The sequence below is a fragment of the Rhopalosiphum maidis genome, chromosome 3 (genome assembly GCF_003676215.2).
Source record: "Rhopalosiphum maidis isolate BTI-1 chromosome 3, ASM367621v3, whole genome shotgun sequence".
NCBI classification, from domain to species: Eukaryota; Metazoa; Arthropoda; class Insecta; order Hemiptera; family Aphididae; genus Rhopalosiphum; species Rhopalosiphum maidis.
Genome location: NC_040879.1, coordinates 37,281,436 through 37,307,512, shown reverse-complemented (window position 1 = coordinate 37,307,512; position 26,077 = coordinate 37,281,436). Strand labels below are relative to the sequence as shown.

Below are 26,077 nucleotides of genomic sequence, written 5' to 3'. Positions count from 1 at the left end.
ACTGCAGGCCCTGATTTATGCAAGTGCAAATGGAGCACTTGCACTTGGCCCCCAATTTCGGGGGGCCCCCGGGCTCTGTAAGTTGTAGAAAATTATTTTTTTAAATTAATTCCGAAAAATTTATTTTCTAAAATATAATATCAACTGTCAATGTTCAGACTTTAGTATATTCTTATCATTAAATTGTCATTTGTCAGTTGAATTTTGGTTATTTTTGTCATTCCATATCCCAGTGCTAATAAGTTACCATCACAAAATATTAAAATAATAATAATAGAAAATTGTTTGAACATCAGAAATATTTGATATCTATAACTAATTTAAACTCTTTTGTGATAAAATGTAAATAGAAATTGGTCATTTTTTATTTAATTTTAATTATGTAGAATAAATTGTTAAATTAATAAGTTATTTTCCATTTTTATAATTTTATGGAAGACTGAAATTAATTTTTTTTAAATTAAATTTATGTAATAAAATCCTTAAGTAATTTTAATATTTTAATATAGTACAATTTTGTTATGTTATTTAATTAGTATTGTCTTTTCATTGTCCTTAATTTACTAGACCAAGTAACTAAATTGAGTAGGTAACTAAATTGTATTTAAAGTACACAAATATTACATTGAAATTCTAAGTACATATTTACATTATTTAAAAACCAATAACATTTATCAAAAATAATAATTTACAATAATAACACATATAATGTTGTAATATGTGTTATTTATTATTTGTCTGTGAGTCGGATAAAATGTGTTCACGGGCCGCCATATGGTGACCCATGGTATACGTTATATACTTTAGCCTATAGGTACCATTTAATTATTTAATAGTGGTACTCAAATTATCTGTTTATTTTTGATATTCATTGCGTTAGTCGTGTTTGGCTATGGTGCAATAAATATTATATTCTATAAATATTATATTGATTCTTGTTTTGTTGCAACGTTGTTTGTGTTCGTAATGTCGTACTCACATGACGTGTTGTCTCCGTCTTACTGATTTAGGTACATCATAGCAAATTTGCATTCAGCAACATCCATTTTTTGTTCTTACTATGCCAACTTGGCTTTAACGTTAGAATCAATTAATCCATTGCCAAACTTAAAGAAAAGAATAATATCTGTGTTCTCTAGTAGGCTATTTTAATTTTTAAGTGAGTTATAGCTATATAAGATATTAAAACTTTCAAATGCTCATAATTAACCTTTAAATTAAAATATCAATATAAGTCTACGTGGTGCACTTTATAATATTCTTACCTTTTAGATTAACTAATATTAAAGCTAACAGCATAAAAAAGATTCCGCTAAACTCAAATTGACTAGGTTTTACATTAGTAAGACAGAGGCAACACGTGTGATTAGGTATGACGTCCTCTTCATTGAATTTACAAATCTATAATGGGAAAATATAAGTTATACATTAGTACAGTTTTAAAAAGTTAGACATCTGAATTCACTTATAAGGAAAAATCATATTGAGGAGAGACCTGCATTTTTTGTTGTTCTTTAGAATGTAGGGACGGGATGGATTTATTAAATCATTTATGATGACTAATATTTATAAAAATAAAAACCAATAATAAATATACCTATTTAATCGGTTTGTAGTGATGATTAGGTACCAGATAGACAATCTATACAAAAACAATGGAGGTAGGGATTCAAAACGGACTGTTTTCCAAGCAAAAAGGTTTATTTATATTTTAACGAACTGCATACCTATTGATTTATCTAATAATATGATAATATGATATCTATATTCAAAACAATTTTGGACTCTTCAACTAAATTTATTTATTGATCCCACTTCCCACTAAACAACTTTTAAATAAATTTACTTATCAAAATATATGTATATAAACTAATTAGGTTAGGTAATTTTTTTGAAATAAATACAATAATTTGTTCATATAATCTAATTAAATAACTTAAGACGTTCAAATCCATTTTAAATTAAAAAAAAAATACATTTGATTTTAATACATAATGCTTAAAATTACTCTTCATAATGTATTATGATTAAAAATGTATGATATAGGAGAACTCAGACAGGTAGTATCCTTGTCTGCATGCGACGAAGGGGAGGCAAATGGTCAATGGTAATTAACCAACTATTCAATCAATACCTATATTATTATTTTAAATCTTGTTTTTTTCGGGCACCCAACCCACAGCCCATGGGTTGTTCAAATATAAGTGTCCTGATATATGTATATGTATTTTATTATCTATAGATTTTATACTATATAGTACTCTAATAAACTAGTATATAATAGATATTAAAATTAATGATTAGGTACCTTATTTTTTTGATTATTTATTGTAACTGCTATAGGAAGTGATTATTGTTCTTATGCATTACCTGGAGAGATAAACCTAGTCCTTAATTTGGGTACTTTTTTGTATTTGTATTCAAAAATAGGTTTACTTGTATACTGTGTTTGCCGATACACAATAATTTGTCGATCATTAACTAGTTTTTATTAGTTTTATAAAAATTCCCAATAGGCCACAATATATTTTTAGGCTTGGTGAGAAAGTTTAAAATGTTGGTACAAGATCCAACATTAGTAGTTTTTATTTCAATTTAAAAATATAAAAAAAATGTGGTCACGATTTTAATTACAAAGCTTTTGTATATCAAATTTAGACAAAATTCGTCAAAATCACGAAATTTTGCAAATTATTTTATAGTCTAAGTTTTATAAAATGTTCTACTTGTATGGATTATCTAATCTTAAAAGTTTTTTGTAAGGTCCTTAATTTAATTTAACTTATTGAAAACCGAAAATCTAAAAAAATATGCAACTAAAATTTAATTTTTATATTCATTTGAAGTTATAGTTTGTATAAGATATTTAGATGAAGAATAATGATTTTTACTATATTGTTGTAGTTGAATAGTTCAAAAATATTATTTAATGAGATCAGAAACATTTATTTTACTATACAAAAATTTTTTTAAAAAAAACCTATTCACTCTGTTTTAAAGTAATTATTAATCAGTATTGATTCAAAAGTTAATAACAATTAATTAATATGAGTATGTTAGGTGAAATATGTATACTATTTAACTGATATTATAAAGTTGAATAGTTTGTATGTTTTAAAGCGCTTATTTAAAAAACTACTTGACTGATTTAAATGTAAGTTGCATTAATAATTTTGCTATAGGTTGGCGTGGTATAGAATGGCTTTTAATTTAGACAATTGAAAATTGAAAATCAAAAATCAATATGTTTTGTTTATACATAAAGTTGCCATTGGTTACAGAAATAATATAAAACAAAACATTGTATAAAGCAGGGGTTGGTAACCTTTTTACCTACATGGACTATAATTTTTTTCAGTTTTTCATTGAGGGCCGCATACAAAATTAAAATATTAAAAATATAACTTATTGTATATATATATTATGATACATTATATACGATTAGATTACGTTCTCGCTCATAGCTTATCTCATAAGATGTGCACATTGCTGTATAATAGTCACGATTACATTTAATTTATATCAATTTAAGATATAGAATTTAAATTTGAAATATCCTGAAATATATTTGGTGTGCCGCAGCAAAAAGTTTCGAAGGCCGCGCATTGTCGATACCCGGGTATATAGAATATAAAATCTCCAAATCACCATGTATTGTTGTAGTATTTTTTTTTTTAATAAAACCAAATAACATTTAATTGTTCTTGAATTTAATAAAAGTGTCAGAAATTATTCTTAAAGATATCGGAAGAATTTAAAGAATACTTTGAACTATATTAAAAGTATACCAATTATTATAACCAATATGCAACAATCAGAAAAGCGTACACAGTATTTTCTTAAGGAAAGGGATATGAAATAATTTTTTATTGCTGTTGTAATCTGTTGACTTTAGTTACTCCATGTAAGGCATTTTATAACAATATAACTGTACCACTTATACCTGTTTTAAAAAAAGACGAGGGAGGGGATATATTCTTCATATCCCCCCTATCACTTCCACTATAAATACGTTACTGGACACAATCGGACGGCTAATCGTAGTCGAATTAATTCACAAATCGAGATGCGAATTCGTGTTAGTTAATTTTTCTGTGGTTAAGTCTAGAGATAGCTAGTAATTAATATTATGATAAATATGATATTTTCAGTATACATTTTTTCAACCTACTTAATTGATAATTACTAATATTAAAATAATAACTATAATAACAGTATAAATATAAAATTAAATATACTAAGTAATATTGGCTAATAGAAGTCTTCGCTCAGAATCGTTTTTCAAAAGTAATAATTTATCATTCAACACATTCATTTTAATGTACAGTAGCGCAGTCAACACATAGTTACTGTACAGCAAAAACGTTACCTACTTTTTCACTTTTTATAATTAATATTTTATTCCATATTTTAATTTAAATATGAAATTAAATTAGGTGAACACTAATTGTCGGTAATCTGGGTTTTGGAAAATTGGGTACCAACGAATTGTATGTTAGTGAACATGAAAATTATCCTCGGATAATTATACAAAAATAAATAGTCTGTAAGTTATCCGGATAATTTGAACATTATCCGTATCATATACTTATTATACCTAGGGTACATACCGACACCTCTTATTAGGTCTTAAGCAATGTCTCGTGTTTTTTTTTAAATCGTTCTTCATTTCACCTCCTATTTACAAACCGTTTAACAGTCATCAATTAAAATATAAATTATGATAGTTTGAAAATATAATTCTACTTTTTGATTTTTGTCCTGTTTAGATTTTGCCGTCACTAACTGTGATATACTTGTGTCTAAATTTATTGTCATCACGTTAAATCAAATATATAAAAGATAAGGATTGAAATTAAAAAAAAATGAAACGTAACTTTGTTTTCTTGAAATTATCATGCCTACGACTTGGTGTGCATTGAAATATAGGAGAGAAATTCATTGGTCTATAGTCTATACCGACTATTAGACTATTAAAAAAAAAAAACATCCTAATATAATGAAACATATTATCAGTGATATGATGCAAGTCTCTAGGTTTGTTTTTCTCTCAGCGGTTTCTGGAAAATAAATTTTTTGATAAACAAGCGGTAATGCCGATCAGTACTGATGTTTACCTCCGCGCCGACGAATCATCTTCATCGTATACATTATCATTTGATATGAACTCCCCGGGTGGTTACCGACGCTCGAGCGGTTAAAACCTTGTACAAAGGCGTTAAACCAACCCCCTCCCCGTAAAAAATCTGGGACGATCGCGCAGACTGTAGTTATCATGTATACACTAACACAACAACCACTGTGACATATCTTTTTTGTTTGTTGTTCGCATAATGCTAACGATCCGCAAATTTTCACAAACTGTTCTACCCGTTGACTGCACCCATCGATCGTCATGGATTTAGTCTAGAACACCGTCAATGATCACTACCATCGTTTGCCGATCAGCGGTGAAAAATATGGACACCTTACCTAAGTACGCACGATGCCATTTGGGTGAGGTTATTACATACCTATATATGACTGAACTGTATAATGTAGCGTATTAGCGTAGTAATAAATACATTTTGACCACGCTCATTTATATTTTTATAATGATACCGCAATAAGCCAGGTATATAAATGGGCACCGTTTGGCCATTGCTCAAAATGTCTGTCTGTTATCAACGTTGTTTGTTTCCAACTACAAGCGTCCCGCAGAGGGTTGTGCGATAATGAGATTTTTTTCATCCGGCTGGTTCGCGTCTGTGAGTACTGGTCAGTGGATCCCACATTTAATTTTTTCGAACTAATCGGAACCCAATTTAATTTAGCGGAATTCGCTGGTTAGATGTCAGCCTTTTTCACTCCAACACCAAATTAATATATTTCGTTTCCAATATGGCCGATTGTAAAGTACCTAGGTTTCATTATTGTTCGTCTACAATAATTGATATCAAAATCAATATAATAGGTATACAGGTAACTATTTAAAATGGGTTTATTTTATCATTTTCAGAGTAGTGATTCTATAATGATCATCAAAAATATCAGAACACTGAAGGCCAGATAATAGTATATGATGATGTATGATCTTCTGAATAGATGCGTAACCTAACTATTATTTCTGTAGTAGGTACCTGTGTCCGGCTTACTGATTACAATATGTTAAATGAAAAATCTAACTAGGATACACAACCAAACATCAATCTACGTAAGTTTTTTTTATATTTATTTATATCAAACATCTAAATAAAAACTTAAAACCTATTAAAACTACTTTTCGTGTTAAGTTTTCTACTTTATTATTAGGTACTTATTATAAATAGGTACCTGGCACAATGTGATTGGATAGGAGTGATCGCTTGTTTTTGATTCCCCACTCTCTATATTATATCAATATAAATTGAGAATGTACTCAAATTAATTCTCATAAGCCAATCTCTATTTTTATGACTTAACATTTACTAATTTCCAAAATCGAATTTATTAGTCTATTACTTTAATCCTGGTTAATTACTTAATTAAGTTAGTAAATTAGTCTACTTACACATAAATCATGTACAATGACTATAGAAACTATATCTCATATATTAAATTTTACTGAACTTCACAAATACAACAATGATCAAGCAATATGCAAAATTACATTTTATTATAAACCAAAATATTGTGCCTTGTACAGCACAACCCATGCATTCACAAATCACAGTATAAGTATAAACTTAAAAAATAAAAAGATATAATAAAATATGTAATAATTATTTGCCTGACAATTGTCTAGTATGCTTTTAAATTTTAACTTATTTAAAGAACACTCTTTGATACCAACTCAAACTAGTAGTTAGTAAAATAAGTATAATATGAACAAACAATATATAAAAAGGAAACGGCTAACATAATTAACTTGCAAACATTATTATATTCTTCTTAAAAGCTAGATGTTCATTTATTTCAAAAAATATTATAAAAGATATTTGTACATACCTACACTAGAACACTAAATATATTATATCATATTAAAAAAAATCAATTATCTAAAATATTTAATCATTTAAGTATCATTATACACACATTCAGTAGATATAGATTTTTCAAATTTTCAATCAGTACCTGTGAAACTAAACGTTTGAGCAATGGAGTGTTTAGACTTTAATTTTTTTGTAATTGGTCATTGGACTTTTCTCTTTTTCACACCATTATTTACACCATTTATGTTAACACAACAACTATTAAATTATACTATACTAAATATACTATTGAAACTGTTGATGACTTTCATCATAATTATTTAAAGCAAGTCTCTGTTTGTTATAACAGATTTATATTAATAAATATTAAGCACTTTCTTCTGTCTGCTCTATTATTTTCTATTTTTTTTAAGTTTTGGCAATAGTATTTATGATTACAGTTTATTTTGAAATCGTATGGCTATTATTCTGAGTACCTAATTGATATTAAATATTGAACAGTTTTTTAATGTTTTAATAGTTTATCTAAAATAATGAATTAAAAAATAAAATTAAAAATACTTATATATTTATGTATTATATATGGTACATTAGTTTTTATTAAATAACTTAATTTATTTTTGTCAACTATGTTATTGTTATGCCTATGATTTATAAACAATATACATATAATACAAAAATTATTTTTAATTTTTAAAAATAAATATTTAAAAAAAATATATACTTTTCACCAACTGATGTTACTAGTTATTTTTCTTTATTAATTATCAGTTTTTAAATTCTTTATAAAATGTAAATAAATTAAAATAAAAAAAAAAGCTTCACAATAATATTACAAACTATACCTATTTCAAATATTTAAATTAACCTTTGTAATTAGTATTAAAATTTCGATTTTGTGTTCCAATTGCTGTAAATGAAAACATCTAATAAAAAAACCTTCAACATTAAAAAAAAAATAAATATGATAAAATATGTTAAAACAACTTAATAGTTAATGTTATTAATTAATGATTAATTTATTTCTTGTTTTATTTTTATTACATTTAATTTTTATTTATTAATGGAAAATTATTTTTTATTTGAAATTTAAGTTGTTTTGTACCTGAATTAATATTACCCAAATCATCATAATGTATATTTAAATTTAAAATATCCTTTTTATCTGAATATTTTCGTGGTCATTACACATTATATTAAATATATGGTTCCATAATTTTTTTGCTTTTGATTCATCTGCAGTTTCAACGAAATTATTTTTTGGTGATGACTTATTTTGTTTCGTTTTATTTTCAATATTAAAAAATTAAAATATATTTAAAATTAATTTAACCACATATTATTGTCTATTCAAGTAATATAAAATTTAGTAAGAAAAATGTTAACATTAAGAGGCAAAGGCAATAAAATACGAGTTTTATGAGGATGTCAATGCAATAATTTTTTTTCCCAGACTCTCGTGAAACAATAGATCAAACATCAAACACATTAATGAAAATAAAATAATATTTTTGGGGTATGATACATCGATTTGTTTAAATATTGCCTCAAATTAATTTAAATTTAGGTATAACATTTATTTTTTATTTTTAAAGTAAATCATAAAATCAAATAATGATGAAATTTAACCTATAGTGAAACCCTCAAATTTATTATCCTATATAATTTTAGTAATAAATTATTTTACTTTACAATTACTCGAAAATCACAATAAAACGGTTTTCATGAATGTGTTTGATCTATTATGTTGAGCGTGGATCTGAGAGAAAACAATTATTACGCTGACGTCCTTTTACTTACAATATTTTTAAAAACGAAGTATAACATTAGGTGTCCAGATAAATAGCACATAATAAAAACGCAATATAATAATATATAATAATTAACATACAAATATTTTTAATGAACACACTAAGACAGATTCACATACGATCTGTGAATTTAAGAATTTATTTAATATGGCAAATGTAGTGTGTTGTATCGCCCATAATATGCCAGTTGTCGTTATCGCGACAAAAATATCCGTCTCTCAGGAAAAACCAGATAACGTTACTGATTAAAACAATATATTAATATTGTAGTACAGAAAGTTTAAAATAACTTGGACTAAGCGGCGGTCATTTTTTATTTCTAAATTAAACCACCTCATTCAATTTAATATAATAAGGTCATATTATTATAAAATTTCTATTGTATTATTGTAATTTGACAAATTATAAAGTTTTCATTTTTGTAATTTAAATTTTAAAATTATTATTTTTTTTTTGGTTAATTTTGATTTAAATGGTTCAAAACGAAAATCCAAAGACAACATATCCTGTAAGTATGGATACGGAGTCGATTTTCTTTAGAAAACGTCCATATTATTAAAAAACGAATCAAACTACTTGATACTTTCTTCACCGCAAGGAAAATTAAAAATATTTTTGTGGTTGTAGGATAAAAAACCAAAATAAAGCCGAACTTGTAATTTTTATATTGAATAAAAAAACTAAAAAGTGTAATATAACGCAAAGTCAGTTAACATATTATTACTTTATTTATTCGTTAATGCTTGGTTGTCACTGAGCATTGTAACTGTAACTGTAATAATATAGGTAATATACTACGTGATATTATTGTTAATAAAACAATTAATATAGCTTGATAGTTAAGTTAATATCTAATATAAATTAATCAATGTAACTAACTATTACTAATCGATATATTACATAATTTCAATATTGTTATAGATTAATTTCAATGCAATTGTATAATGGTCAGATTTTTATTTGTACATTAATTTAACTGACGTACATAATTTATGTATAATATAAATTAATAAATATATTATTAACGTATATGTCTGTGATCCAACGATTTTAGTCCAATAAGATAATATATATATGTTAAAAAAGTAAGCACATCGTCGAGTCCTCGTAACAGTTTTATCATCGTTTGATTTATGAACTTTCAGATGCATTATAATGGAAAGTTTACAAAACCCGCGATACAAAATGCATCTACGCGAAAACGGATTACCCAGCCAATGTTTATTTAAGCTATAAAAATTGTACAATAATCAGTCAAAAATGAGAGGTAATTATTAATTATTATAATTTCCCAAAATTTATTCTTTTAATTTTTTAGTGATTGGATATCACAGTAACCCGGCGACAGTACTAGTCATCATGGATTAAATTGGTCATTCAGTAAGCTAAGGATGTGGCTGTTCACGAAGCAATGAAATAAAATATCATCCAACAACCTACTCCATAACGTTATACAGTTAAAAGGAGCAATGATTAACGGATACGTTTGTTGTACGCTAACAAAAACGATGTCCTCGTAGTTGCTACCGCCGTCCGTATGTGTTTGCTGTGAATGAATGTTCGACGACTTATTGTACCGTTCCATAAAAGTGACTAAACAAACTCTACCGACAACGATGAGAATAGAACGACAGAAGCCATGGGAAATCGTAGTGGGGTGGCGAAGGGTGAACATCCCCCCAACGAGACACCCTTCCAAAAAAAGCCACCACCCTTTCCAAACCCTACACGAAAGACCCACCGAGCAATGGAAATGGCGAACGCTGTAATGATACCTAATAATGAATACGACATTACTACGATAGTATAAATAATAACGACGGCGACAAAGACAATTTTTAATAAAGTGTTATTTTATTTTAATTATCCTATAAGTCTTGACGTGGTCTGGTCGTTGAACTTAATAATCGATTTCCGTTCATGGAATAGTGACTAACCCTTGAATGAGGATGGGCCCCCGACGACGTGATGACGACCACAATTGTACCAGCTATCTCGGATGATAAAAAAAATTATTATTATTATTATTATTATTAAGGATTAAGGATTAATACTTCCTTTTTTATGACTACCGTCCTGGTGATAATGCGCAATTTGATAACGGCTGACTGACATGGATGCTATCATAAGCAAACCAGGACACTGCTACAAGTACCAAGGCCATAGTTTCTGCCACCACCGAATTCTGACATACAATTACTACAGACCACGGTAGTCACAGCCCACCACTGGCCTGGTTCGCTCGTGGTGTGTCGTTTACGTCCGTCCCGCCTCTATCCGGTTGCCGTCAGTCCAACGTTCGTCGCTGCTCAGACGCTCAGTCGTTACTCGTCACTCGTACGGAATCAACGGTGGTTGTTAACTACTCCGTCACCCCTATCATGACTCCGGTACCTTTAGAAATTATCGAGACCAAGATACTAAAGCCGTTTAAATACCCAAGACTTGTGCACGAAGGGTACCTATACCATTTTCACAAAAAATGCAGTCGTCACCTCCGATGGAAATGCAATCGTGTTTATGCGTTAAAGTGCCCGGCGGTGATCAGGACGAACCTGGATATGTTAAATCCACAGTGTATCGCTGTCGATCACGAACACGTTCACGGAAACGACTTGGTCGCAGTCGAACAATTAAAATTAAAATTACGCGTACACCAAACTTCGACCTTATTCAAGTAAGATATTATAAAAAAAAATTCACACATACCTACGCACATACTAAGATACGTATATGTATATTTAATTAAATTATTGTACCTCCATAGTAGTGCGTTGGGGGTTCCTTAAGACCATTAATTTCCCCATAATCTTGGTTTATAAGTTATCAATTAAGATTATTGATAATAACGTGCTATGTTATAGTAATTTTATGTACTGCTTCCAACATTAAAAGTATTTCATACAATGCAGTATCTATATAATATTATTAATTATCCTGTATTTTTATATTAATTTATTTTTTTTCATTTGTATTATTTATTTGATGATTGTTAAATGATTAATTGACAATGACTTTACTTTTACTCCATAAATAATTTATTTCATGATCTTAGCTCAACTATTGGTTCTAAATTAGTTGCCTTTGATTATTGGATTTACCTAATTATTTTAAAACTAATTGTGTATTGTAGTTACATATTGTAAATTGTAATAAAATGATATGTTATCATTTTCAACTACAGTTTATATGTGGAAAACCTACTCACTATAGTAGAGATGAACGTCACTACAAGTTGTATTCAATATTATTTGAACAAGTCAATTATAAAATTGTGCACGATAATCGTTATATTGTGTAGGTCTAGTAAGGATTTCCAATTGTCGGTGACTTCAAATAATATTTCACATACCTATTGTATTTTGTATTTAAATTTTTAAACAAAGTCCAACTGTATTCTTAGTTTGTATGAAATTTCTTAAAAGTATTATTTCTTATTTGTTACTTTATTAAATTGATTAAACTAATAGGTATTTACTTAATATTGCGTTTTATCTTAATATTTTATTTATGTTATCATGCTTGCACATTATTTTAACATTTCATGTATGATGTGCATGCACAATACTGTAACATTTAATTTATGTTGTTATGCTTTTATATTATTTTAACATTTCCTGTATGATATTATACTTGCACATTATTTTTAATATTTTATGTATATTATTATTTTAACATATAATACCCATTATATTAATTGCTTCTAGCTTGTATATTGTTTAGTTGTGCTCAAAATAATTGATAACATAATATTTTCTAAAATATTTGAAAATATATATTACCTTCATACCACTTTTTTTTTCTTATAGTAGGTAGTTGTATTTTCGCACGGTTTTCTGTTTTAGTTTGATTATTTCTCAATAATGGACTTGAAATTTTGATTTATATATTATTGTTTAATATTGCTACTGAATTATTATACTAGTGTATTTTACTTTGTTTGTTAGCACAAACCATATGTGTAAATGTTATATTTTAATTAATTAATGTAAAGGCATAATAGGAATGATATGTGCCTTATCATTTATGATTCAGTGACCTATCATTATTTGTAATTGTTTTAGAAACAATTAATTATACAGGAATCAATAAATCATATAATAATATAGTATTATAGTAACACATTTTTAATAAAAATTTCTGCAAAAAAAATTGTCATTTGGTAAATTATATGATTTATATTTTACTTAATAAATGCAATTCCTAAACTACTTATACTATCTAGGTATATTAGTATAATACAATATTATCTTCTTCATTAAATGCAGGATCATTATATTCTTTCATGTTTGCCTAATGTATGTTACTCGTCAATAGATATTACATTATTACATATTGTTATAAATGTTATATTTATGTATTGTTTAAACAATTTAAATAACTTCGTACATTAAATATTATGTATTTACAAACATATACCTAGATATACTCTTTAAGAAAATAATTATTTTTGTAAAAGTATGAAATATGTTTATATCAAATGTGTTAAAAATGATTTTCAACTAATTTGTTCTGCCTTAGATTTGGAATTGCATGCATTTGTATTATATTTTTATATAATATACTAAACCAAATATTTCACTAATTGGTTCATTAGTTCATTTAATTACATCTAACTGCTATTATTTATTTATGTATGATGTTGAGTTCTATCATTAACAATTAGGTTATTAAGTATTGAAACATTTAGTATACAACAAAGTTAAAATAATATATAATATTAAATTCAAAACTCTTAGAATCCTGTGGTTATTAGAACTTCACATCAGCAATTACATTCTGGTATGGTTCTGAAGCCCAATTAAATTAATTTATTGTTTTTTTTTTCATGCCCTATACTCAATATCTAAGTGAAACTTGTCATTTAAATGCTATGAATTGTATAAAAATAAAAGTATTAATTTTATTTAATCTGATATTTTTAGACATATTATATTAAAAAAATTTACTTATAATCACAATTCTTTGCTGAAAACTACTTGAACTGTGATATAAATTAACAAATATATTTTATATTCAAAAATTACTATTTAATTTTAAATTGTATAAATTAACCTTATATTTATGAAAATATTTTAAATATTTTTCAATGACTTATAAATTATGCACTAACACTACATTTTAAAATTACTTAATAAATATAAGGATTAATTTAATTAAAAGTTATAAATATAATTCTAATACGCACTGATGAAATAGAAAATTTAGGAAGAATTTAGGAATATTACTTTAACATTTTCTATTAAAACCAATTAAATATGCTTAAAAAAATCTTTGTAGGCTAATAATTATTTAATTATATTTGCATACTTATTTTGTAATATAATCTATATGGTAACTCATAGTAGACCATGAATAATGGTTTTATAAAAATGACAAGTATTATAAAAATTTAACTAATAATTTATATTATAAATTAATAAATAATAACATATTTAGTTTAAAACGCTGTTAAACATTATTATAATAGTATTTTATTGTAGATAAGTAAAATCCAAGTTTATATTATATCTAGATTAACTGAATGACCAACATTATCAAATTAACAACTAACAAATACTGAATATTTTGTATAATTTTATTATATTATACAAAATCCAAACTCAAGAAATTAACTAACATGATTATTCTTCAGAAAGTCATGCATAATCATGAAGAAGGGTAAATGTTCTCATATCTCCAAAATATGTCCAAGTTTACTAAATAAATTGTTTCAACATATTCAGTTACTACGCTGACAAAATTTTCACCTTGTTTAAAATATTATATTATATTGTTTTTAAATAATTATTAAGGTATACCTAGCCGAATCTTTAACCTTATTATGATGATTAAGAACAAAATTCAATAAAATTAAAATTATAATGCATGTTTTTATAGTCAAAGGCGAGCTTGAAAATTTTTTGAGAGGGGGTGGGTTAATATTTTTACTATATTTCCTATGTATTGCTCATGTGACATGAAACAATACCCGTATTGATTACATTATAGTATTAATTTTGAGTGGTGGAACTTTGGCTATATTAATTGGACAGTGATATAAAAATGAGGTATCATATTTTCTTAGTATCTTTAATTTATTTTTATTAGAGAAACCTTAAAAGATAATCTACAGCAAATTTTTAGTTATCATTACCTTAGCTAAATCATAGTTATTTCATAAACATTTGAATATCAGATTTTTTTTTTAAAACAAATTTGTCCATGTTTGCAATCAAACTAACCTTAAAGAAAAAAAAATTGTTTCAATATTTAACTTATATTCTTAGCTCAAATAAAAGTTATTATTTGTGCAAGAATAATGAGATTGATTCAAACATGTACTGTTAAATTGTTTTACACTAGCTGATTCTGCACAGTGTTGTCTTTGACAAATTAAATGCCTGTGAATTTATTCCTTCTTAATTTCACAAATGCAAACTGCACAAAATTTGAATATAGTTATTTGGGTAGTTTTGATTCAATATAAAATATAAGTTTAAAATTATAACCAATCATAATAACTATTTTATTTTTTGTGACCTATGGCATTATTATATACATTAAGAAATAATAGTTATGCTGAGTCGACTATATTCAACATTTATGTGTTTAATAGTAAAATGTAAGTATTAAATAGTACCCTATGACATTGAATTAGATCTTATTGATTTAATTTAAAAAAATTTGTTTTAGGCTTTTGATTAGATAATCATTTATAGTTGATCCTGATAAGCATTGCTCATATCAAATTAAATAATGCCAGTGAATTTACTTTCCATTAAATGTAAACTACTCATATTTTTAACGCATTGAATTTTTATATAATTATTTATATTTTTTGACACAACATGTAAAATACAATTTTAAATTTGTATCCAATTATAATTACTATTTTATTTATTTGGTAATCTTGTATCAAATTTTTAATCCTTTTTTCATATTAAAAAAAAAATAGTCAAAAATTTAAATTGTCAATAAATTATATTATTTCACGTAGGAAATGCTGAAGTGGACATTTGATAAAAATTATATGTTTTTGAATCACAATAAAATAATAAAGATCATTTTGCCAAATAGTTATTTTATGGGTGAACAATTTATAATGTTGTAAACATTTGAACTTCTAACGCACCTAAAATATTTGACTTCCTAGCACAATTTTTTTTTTTTTTTAATGTAGGATGAAAAACCTTAAAAGATCCATTTATAGACTTTGAACTAATAAAATTTATAAAAATGTATGCAATTTTGGCAAAAATAATAATGATAAAAAAATTTCTGTAGATTTACTCTTAATTTATTTTTTTATATTTTTTTGATAAAAACTTATGAAGAACCCTGTATTAAATATTTTATTAAATGAAATATTTTTTTTTTATTAGCATTTTGAACAAATAACTTAAAAAAAAATTTATTTCATTTATTACTTTCTATAAATAGCTCAAAATATTTTAAATATAACACAAATAGAAAAAGAAAATTATGTAATTAACACTCAGTTAAAAGTTGTTAGAGTAATTTATTTTTAAATTAGCTATGAAAAAATAAAGAAATTAATTTTGTAATAAACTAGGTTTTTTACTATTTTTTTTTAGATTTTAGTGATTCTGATTGAATTAGATTGTATTGATTTCACAATGATGTTTGTGTATCTGTTTACACAATAAGTAGTTACAAAAAATTTTAAATTTTCAGGGGGGTTTTGGATATGAAGGAGATTTATTTTGTACATTAGAGAAGTAAAAATCGGGAACAAACAGGAAAAAACAAAACTAAAATCAAGGAAAAATTAGGAATTTGTATGCAAATCCAATTTTAAACTAAATCAATTTGTTGTTTAATTGGAGAATAAATCACTATAGACATTTAAAATTTTCACCAAATGTCTATATTATTACTTTCTATCAAAATATTTTGTCTGTTTTCGGGCTATTTATAGATATTTTAAATTTGTTAAATAAAAATGCTTGAAAATGTATTATAAAGTTTTTCATAAATCGCTTATTTACCTATTAAGAAATATTTAAAGTGTAAAGTTACAATATTTATTTACAAGTGTTTAAATTTAGAATGTTTACAAAAAAAAAGATTTTCTTTTTACATCTAAGATTTGAAAAATTAACACAAGATTCCTCAAACGTTGTTGTGCTTACAAAAATAAATCAGTTTCCCTGAAAGTCATTTAATTTCATTGATAATTTTGAAAAGTAGTGCAAAAATTTGTTTTTGAAACTTTCTCAAAGTAGAAACAATTTATGCAAAACTTATTTTCAACAAGATTTTTGTGTAATTTATTATGTCCCATAAACGCATAACTACAAATAGGTACTTGAAATATTCATCTAATGTTTAATATTAACATTATCTATGTATAATTAAAATTTTAAAATATTTCAACTAAACTACGGGCATGATCAATTTTTTATTTTTTAGTTTTACATTAGAACGTCGATTATCTGGAGTTTATTTACGTACGGATTGTATTGTATTTTCAATTATTATCGGTAATAATGTTTTCGTTCTGTCAAAAAAACTTGAAATACAACGTTTCTTATAAGTTTTTATTAGGAAAATCAAAAAAAAAAAAGTTGAGTATATTTCTCAAATGTATACAATAATAGCGTCTGAAGTATAAATATTGACCAATTTATTCTTTGAAGAACAAAAAAAAATTCTAATTTCAATTTTTATTTTACAATAATTTGTAAATTATTTTACAGTTAAAAATTCATAAAATGTTTAATATTTATAACTCAAGTTTAAAAATGTAATACAAATTTCTTTGTGTTTTCAACCTATAGATATTAATAAAAATATCTACTGTAAAGTTAAATTAATTTTTGGTGAGTATCTGAATTAAAAATTTTACGAAATTTTTCACGCGTAAAATAAAAACTTCTAATAAAACGATTTTTTTTTTTTATTAGATACTCAAAAACGAATAGCCACAGATAGGCACTCGAAATTTTCATCAAACATAATTGTTAGCATTTACTTCACATTATAATCTTTTTGGAACTCCCATTAATTTGCTTCAAATTTTCACGATATGGCTATTCGCCTGTAAAATGAATATTCTTTCTCTAAAGATTTTTGATATTTTGTTGTAAGACAAATTAATTTGATTCTGCTGAAACTACTTTCAAATTTGGACGAAATTACTTAAGTATTTAATCAATAACTAGCAATGTTAATTATTTTGTTATGATTTAAAAAAATTATTTGCGGTAACTTACAACTTTTACGTATTTTATATAACTATACTATGCGCAATGACATTTTAATTTATTTTTAGATAAAAATATGACTTACTCTCCATCTCTACTATACAACTGAGCGATACCCACTTGTCCACCCTTTTTTCGTAATTATTAGGGATAAAGTGCTAGGAAGTTTTTAATAAAAACAGTTAACATAAAAAGTTAGTAATTTATTAGATACAAAAAAAAAAAATTAAAAAAACATATTGTAAAATTAATACATTTATAGCTCAGTCTAGATTCGAAAATATTTAGATAAATTAAATTGTAGATATTTATAGAAACAAAATATTTATTTTTTTTGTGAAATATGTTGGAAATTATTTTAAAAGATTGAATCATGTTTAATAATTGTATTAATTATTAATTATTTTTTTTTTTTTAGGAAAAATACCTGTTTTAAATCAAAAGATTTAGACAAATTCGATGAAGAAATTCACTCACCTGATAATATGTTAGATAATAAGCTAGCCAGTTTTTGTACTTCTATGAATCAAATTTATTTTATTGATCCACTTGATCCCGATCATGAGTATGGTAATGCTAAATGTGAAGAAATAATCAAAATTAATAATTCAAAAGATACAAGTTTTAATTTTGAAAATTGTCCATACACTAGATTACAACAACAAAATAACCAAAAACAAGTAAGATATTTAAATTTAAATTTAATCATTTACTTTTTAAATTGCATGTAATAAATGTATTTTTAATTTTTAAATGTAAAAAAATAATTTTAAAAACTTATTTTTGCATTGTTACTATTACATAAATATATTATTATTGTTATTTATTGTATATATCTATATAATTACATCTATTGTATCTTCTTCTTCTTCTTCTTCTTCTTCTTCTTGTATAATAAAACGTGAAAAATAATTCGTTTAATATGTAAAGAATGTGCAGCGGTCGCATAAAAAAAAGTTCTATGTCGTAAGGTATATGTGCATTGTGCGCCGTGCGGTCGATTATATTAATTATTAATTATTATTATTTCTACTAGCGCGATTTTTTGAATATTTTCTACTTTTCACAGGATTTTAATTGGACTTTTCCAGAGTTTTTCCAATTCATTGTTTTCATATTTGCTTAATGTGCGTCCTTTGAAAGCCGCACGTGTACATGCAATTTTTCCGCCGTTTGAGTTTGTAGCGATCGCTGTAACGAGTACGACTGCCGCAACGGTCCTCCGGACGTTTTTCTTCGCTTTTTATTTTCTTACGTAGGATCACAAACGCTGATCGATGTACGAGATATTTATTCTATTTTTTTGCTTAAATTTACACGTATATTATATTAAGTAGAGCACTGATGACTGATGTTTGATTCGAAGTCCATTTATCCATTATATCGTATTTATATTGTTTTATTATTCTCTGTAGCTTTAACGGGTTATGCTGTATATCATACAAAAGTGCTTCTCGACGACGTTTGTGTCACAAAGTATTCGTAATTAGTGTACTTGTGTGTATGCCAATAATATTTTATACTTTTGTACACCAAATAATGCAAATGTTATTAAAACATTGATACTACTGTCAACATTGGGATACTTTTCTTTTTACAACATTTAACATCGTGGAAGGAGATATATATTAGATTTTTTATTTCACTCGTAGTAACTCAAATTATTTAATAATTAATAATCATCAATAAGTTTTAAATTATGGCCTGAATTGTTTATAATATATTATATTAAATATTTGAGTATAATTCTATAGGTTTATTAAATTTAAATAATTATATTATTATATTATTGAAAAAATAGGTACCTACCTATTAAAACACAATATATGTATTAATATTTAAAGTATGTGTTTAAATTATACAAATGTTTGAGAATTAATATTTAAATCTGAATGAATTTGGTACATTCAAATAGTATATAAATATAATATATTAGTCATATTATGAAATATGTATGTAATAATGCACATAAATCGGTAATTGTTGACACATACATTAAAAAGACAATTAATAAGAATATCTAAGTTTCATTATACACAATTATTTGAATCACATAAGTAAAACAGTTCTGGACGCAAAATTCGTCATGGCTCAGAAACGGTTCAAGTACTCGAAATTCGGCACTGTAAATGCATTCACACTCAACTATCAAATATCATAATATTATAATATGTACGATTTGTTAAAAATCTAACAGGTTTTTGTATAGGAACTTTATACTATTCGAAGTTCGAGTTTACGTAAACTTTGATTTCACTTGCTACACGTACATCACCCGTGATCCAACATAGTCGGATTGCCTATCTGGGAGGTTTAGTTTCGTTTAAATGGATTTTCCCTGATGATATCTGACAACTTAATTTAAGTTTTAACATGTAATTCAACTAACTTTTTCTCCTACAAAACAGCACCAGACTTTCGACGTCAGGAGGTAAACAATCCGCCTTAGGTGGATTTCCCAGCACAGGTGTCGACTTGCATCAGTTAAGGACTGATAGCTAGACATTTAATTACCACTTTTAGTATTTATTTATTTATTTTTTTATTCATTAAAAAAAGAACCGGGTATGTGACATAATATAAAATAGAAATACAATTTCATTTCATTTCAAATTTATTCATTTTACCACAAAGTATTTATTTTTCCAAGTAATATATAAAACTGTTACATGCATACATTCATCATGATGATTATTCAAGTGTGTGATTTTCTCCATGTATACATAATATAAGTATCCATAAAGTTAATTAATCTAGAGAAATTGTTTGAAAATATTTATTTCAACTTCATAAAATCAGTACAATCCTATTAAATTTAATCCTAAAGTATTTAATATTAAAGAAGTAAGAGCCTATTATGACTTATTTAGTAAGTTAAATAAATTCCTTTGTAAATGTTGACATGCATTTTACCAACAATTACAAATAATATATTAAATAAAACTTAAATTAACAAATTCAATTTAATTAAGTCATGGTAAAAAATATTGAACATATCAATTATATGTTTAATCAAATTAAAGATGCCCTTTACAGTTTTACAAAATACAATTTATTATTAATAATTCACGATTATTTTTATAAAATATAATATGTATTTAAAACTATCAATTTAAATTGTTATAAAAAATCAATTGATGATATTGGATGGTTTTTTCTTTATTTATGTATATTATATATTATTGATATTAACTAGAATTATATATTAAAACTGTTTTTTAGATTATAACTGAAAATGGCATAACGAGCAACCATACAAATTATTCTTCGCCAAAAAAATGTATTCAAAAGCGTCGGGGAAGACCACCAAAAGAAAAAAATATGATTGTCAATGAGAAAAAGGAAAATGATACACAAAATAATGAAATTACTTTACTTACAAATACACACAAGGAAACAAATATTTTGACTACAGACACACAAAAAGAAATAAATAATTTGACTACTAATACTCGAAAAGTCAAAATTTCTTTAAGAAATAAAAAAAATAAAAATACATATATTTTGACTAAAAATAATCGCAAAGGAAAAAAATGTTTGGTTAGTGGTATAAAAAACGAAAAAAATATGTCAACTGCTAACAGTAACACATCCAAAAAATCTTTAACTACAAATACACACACAAAAAAGAATATTATAACTACTCATAAAGAAAAAAATAAAAATTCATTAATCACAAATGTTAACGGAATAACAATTTCTTCAAAAGTAAAAAAATACACTTCAAAATTTACAAACCAAAATTCAAATGCAATTAAAAATTCACCTATAATTATAAGTACATCTACTATTACAAGTACATCTACAACTTCAACATCTCCAATTAAAAGTATACCTAAAATAGAAGGTGCACCTACAGCTTTAACAACTACAATTATAAGTACTCTTAAAATTGAAAGTACTCCAAAAGTTGAAAGTACATTTTCAATTGAAAGTACTCCCACAATTGAAAGTACACCTACTGTTACAAGTACTCCTATAATTGAAAGTTTACCTTCATTAAAAATGGCACATACAATTGAAAGATGTATGAACAAAAGTATTGATAATGAGGATGATATAATTATTATTAGTGACAACGAAGATGATGATTGTAATTTTAATTTTTATGAAGTTGATGATAATGAAGAGCTTAATAACGAAATTAATGAAATTAATGAAATTGATTCAAAGGATTATGAATCTATGATATTCACAGATCTTAAAAATAATTGGCCTACAATTGAATTTACACCTAGAATTATAAATACTCCTACAATTGAAAATACACTTGCAATTGTAAGTACACCTACAGTTGCTCCTACAATTACAAGTACTTCTATAATTACAAGTACTCCTATGATTGAAAGTACAACTACAATTGATAGTATACCTACAGTTATAAGTACTACGACTATTGAAAGTACACCTACAATTGAAAGTACACCTACAATTATAAGTACTCCCACAATTGAAAGTACACCTACAGTTACAAGTACTCCTATAATTGAAAGTTTATCTTCAATAAAAATGGCAGATACAATTGAAAGACGTATGAATATCAAGAGTATTGATTATGAGGATGACATAATTGTTATTAGTGACAACGAAGATGATGATTCTAATTTCAATTGTTTTAAAGTTAATGATAATAAAGAGATTAATAACGAAATTAATGAAATTAATGAAATTCATTTAAAGGATTATGAATCTATGATACTCACAGATCTTAAAAAAAATTGGCCTACAATTTTAAATAAAATGAGTGATCCTTTGATAGGAATTAAGGTAATATAGTTTTTATATTTAAAAAATATTTAATTTAACTATTAATTGATTTTGTAGGTATTTGAAAGTATTTTATTTAACAAATTATTATTTCGGATAATTCAAGGAAATACTAAAACTAAAAAAAAATTAAATTACTTTAAAACATCTATCGATCATTGGAAAACAAAGTTTGAGTGTTTGTCACATCAAATAAAGACATTAGTTAATAGTACAAAAAGTGATAAAAATACAAGACTTATGAATATTCAAGATAAAAATGTAAAGGTAAATTTGAATATTCTTTATTTTAATGTTTAATAAACAAATAATTATATCTTAACCAGCATTATTATTATAACTCTTCCGCCGGTATATTTTTTCTTTATTATTACATGTTATTTTATTTGTTGTATGTGATTCTGCTCTGATCTTATTCTTATTGTTGTAATTTTTTTATGATGAGAACCATTTACCATGTTTTTATTGTAAAAATGATATTATAGTTCTGAATTTTTCACCTGCTTGATCTTTCTCATTCTCACGTTAAATTAAAGACAAATTATTATATTCAGTTTTTTAATATTTAACGATTTTTTTTTTTTTTTACTAAGCCAACTTATATTTTAGATAATAATAATTTTTATTTTATTTTATTAAATAATTAAGTGTATTATTTAAAGTGGATATCAATTATCCATATAATTTTACTAGCCAATTATTCTTTTCAATTTAATGTTATACTTAAAATGTTATAACTGTGTTTTAGGATACAACATTATGTTCAAATATTGGAGTTGACAAGCAAGCAAACAATATTGATATAAAGAAAAAAGGTTAATCAAACTATCTTGCACAAACAATAACTCAAAGTTACATAGGCTTAAAAAAAAACTAAAAATAAATTAATCTTAATTTTTTGTTGTTTCAGTTTCCATAGAATTAAAAAGTGACATTATACCAGACAATTTGAAAACTTCAAAATTATGCCAACAATCTTTAAAGAGTAAAAACAAATACCTATCTGAATCTGATTCTGATATTATGACAAGTAAATCTGAAAAAATAAAAACGAATATATCTTCACCAGTGAAGGCTGATTTGATTAAAGATATTCCAACCGATTTAACTATTACTGAACAAAATAATTTAACTCAATCTGATTCTAGTATTAAGATTAATCAATCTAAAGATAATGAATCAAATGAACTTTTTACACCAGTATCTGATGTTACAAAAGCTTTAGAATTAAGCCCAAAATCGTTAAAAAGAAAAATATCTAATTTGATTCAAAATAACACAAGTATTGAGATAATTAAACCTAAATTTGTAAAATGTAGTGAACCTTCTTCTCTAGCATCTATTGATTCAACTATAGACAACCTACCAGACATGATGGATTCACGACTCAGTCCAAAATTATTAAATAGTCAAATTAAAAATTTTACTCATCACAACACTGCTATTGAGATGACTGAATCCAATATAACTGAGTATTATGAACCTTCTACTTCAGAATCTATTGATGTAACTGTAAACAATCTACCAGCTATAACAAGTTCAAGGTTAAGCGGTGAAAAAAATATTTTTACTCAATATAGCAATGATATGGAGATAACTCCTATTTCAATATCCACTGATTTAAGTAGTAATATTCAAACATTTTCAAGTTCATCTATGAGAACAATAACTCCGTTGAATGATAATTTATTATTACATAAAGCAATTACTCCTCCTATGGATGCTCCATCAAATGTAGAAATACTTAAAAATTCAAAAAATTCAACAATGAAATTAAAAAGAAAGAATTCTGAAGAGTGGACGAGTCCTAGAAAAATAACTATTTACCCAAAAACAGGTTCATCAATTGGTAGATCTGTTATTTTACCATTTGCCATAAAACGAATATTAAAATCAAATAACCATTCATCACCTATAATAATAAATGAGCTACTTAATTATTCTAATACAACCATACAATTGGATAAAAGAGATATATTAAATACACCCATCATTCCTGTAAGTCAAATATATTTTTAATAGTAAATATATATTTATTTTGATGTTTATATTTAAAAGGTTCAAATGAAAACACCATTACCTGATGTTGTATATGAAAGCACTCAAATAATGAATGGAATTAACTGTAAGGAAACTATTCAATCAAATTATTCCCATGATCAACATAAATCACTAAACCAGATCAAATCTGTACCTAAAGCCATTCCACTATTACCTTCAGAAATAATCGATGATTTTTCAAACAAGGTATAAATTATTTGTACTTAACATATGTATTTAAAATATTAAGTAAAATAAAAAAAAATTAGTGTTGACTTTATTTTGTTCTGGTAAATAATTAAAAAATTAATAAATTATTAAATAGCGTTTAATTTATTTCCTGTATTCTATTTTAATTTTAGAAATACTTCAACGTTAAATTAATTATTAAATGTAAAATGCAAATGGTCCTGTCAGAGATAGCTAATTTTTCTAACGTTTTCTGTGAAAGATTAATTAGTAATTTGTTTATTATTATTTATTAATTTGGAGGGGGGTCCAGACCCTGGATCTTCTTTTCAGTTATTGTCTTAGTACCAATAGCCAATTTAACTTGAATAATTTTTATGGGGAAATATTTTATTTTATGTCAGTGTAACCACGGATTGGATTTATTAAATCTGTAGTACCTATAACGTAATATCTGAGCTAAATGTTACTTATAATATAAATTTGTAATAAAAACTTATATAAACTCAATGATGTATTACATAACTTAATGGAATATCTCACATGAAAATATTCTGCATACTATTTCATGTATACATAGATTGATTATCTAAGCATGCTCACGCAATTTTTCATGTGATAATAAATTTATTCCAATTATGATTTTTTAGAATTTTTAAATAGATATACTAAGGATCATATTTTTGAATAAAATATCTATATCATTTAAAAAATGTATTAGTGGTAAAAACTTTAAAAAAATTTTTCAGAAATAAAAAACCAGCCTATTTAACTATAGGTATTAAATATAAATTGTGAAGCATTTTTTTTTTAGTATAATAATCTTATAGATGTATTTATCTAAATCAAAATTCGAACGAGTAGTATAATTATGTATAGTTTTCGAGTTAATCAATTGTATATACTAATACTAAAAAAAATATTGTTCTTATAAATTGTTTTATAAAAATATAAAATATAATATGTAATATTTAATCTAGTATTTTTATACTTGTGCAGTGTTTATAAATTATAAAAAAGTTGATGATTTTTAAATTAATTATGTATATATTATAATTATAATAATATTTTGATTAATTAAATATAGTTAAACATAAATGTAAAAATACAA

At 25.1% G+C, this 26,077-nt stretch overlaps 1 protein-coding gene across 1 annotated transcript; it reads left to right on the top strand.

Moving 5' to 3' along the window:
* Positions 1–10,901: 10,901 nt before the first annotated feature.
* Positions 10,902–25,053, top strand: LOC113557519 (serine-rich adhesin for platelets-like). Its single transcript, XM_026963088.1, has 7 exons — positions 10,902–11,438; positions 18,389–18,650; positions 21,193–22,737; positions 22,795–23,004; positions 23,486–23,552; positions 23,648–24,735; positions 24,796–25,053. The coding sequence occupies exons 1-7, from the start codon at positions 11,143–11,145 to the stop codon at positions 24,988–24,990; spliced, it is 3,663 nt and encodes a 1,220-aa protein (XP_026818889.1). The 5' UTR covers positions 10,902–11,142; the 3' UTR covers positions 24,991–25,053.
* The last annotated feature ends 1,024 nt before the right edge of the window (positions 25,054–26,077 follow it).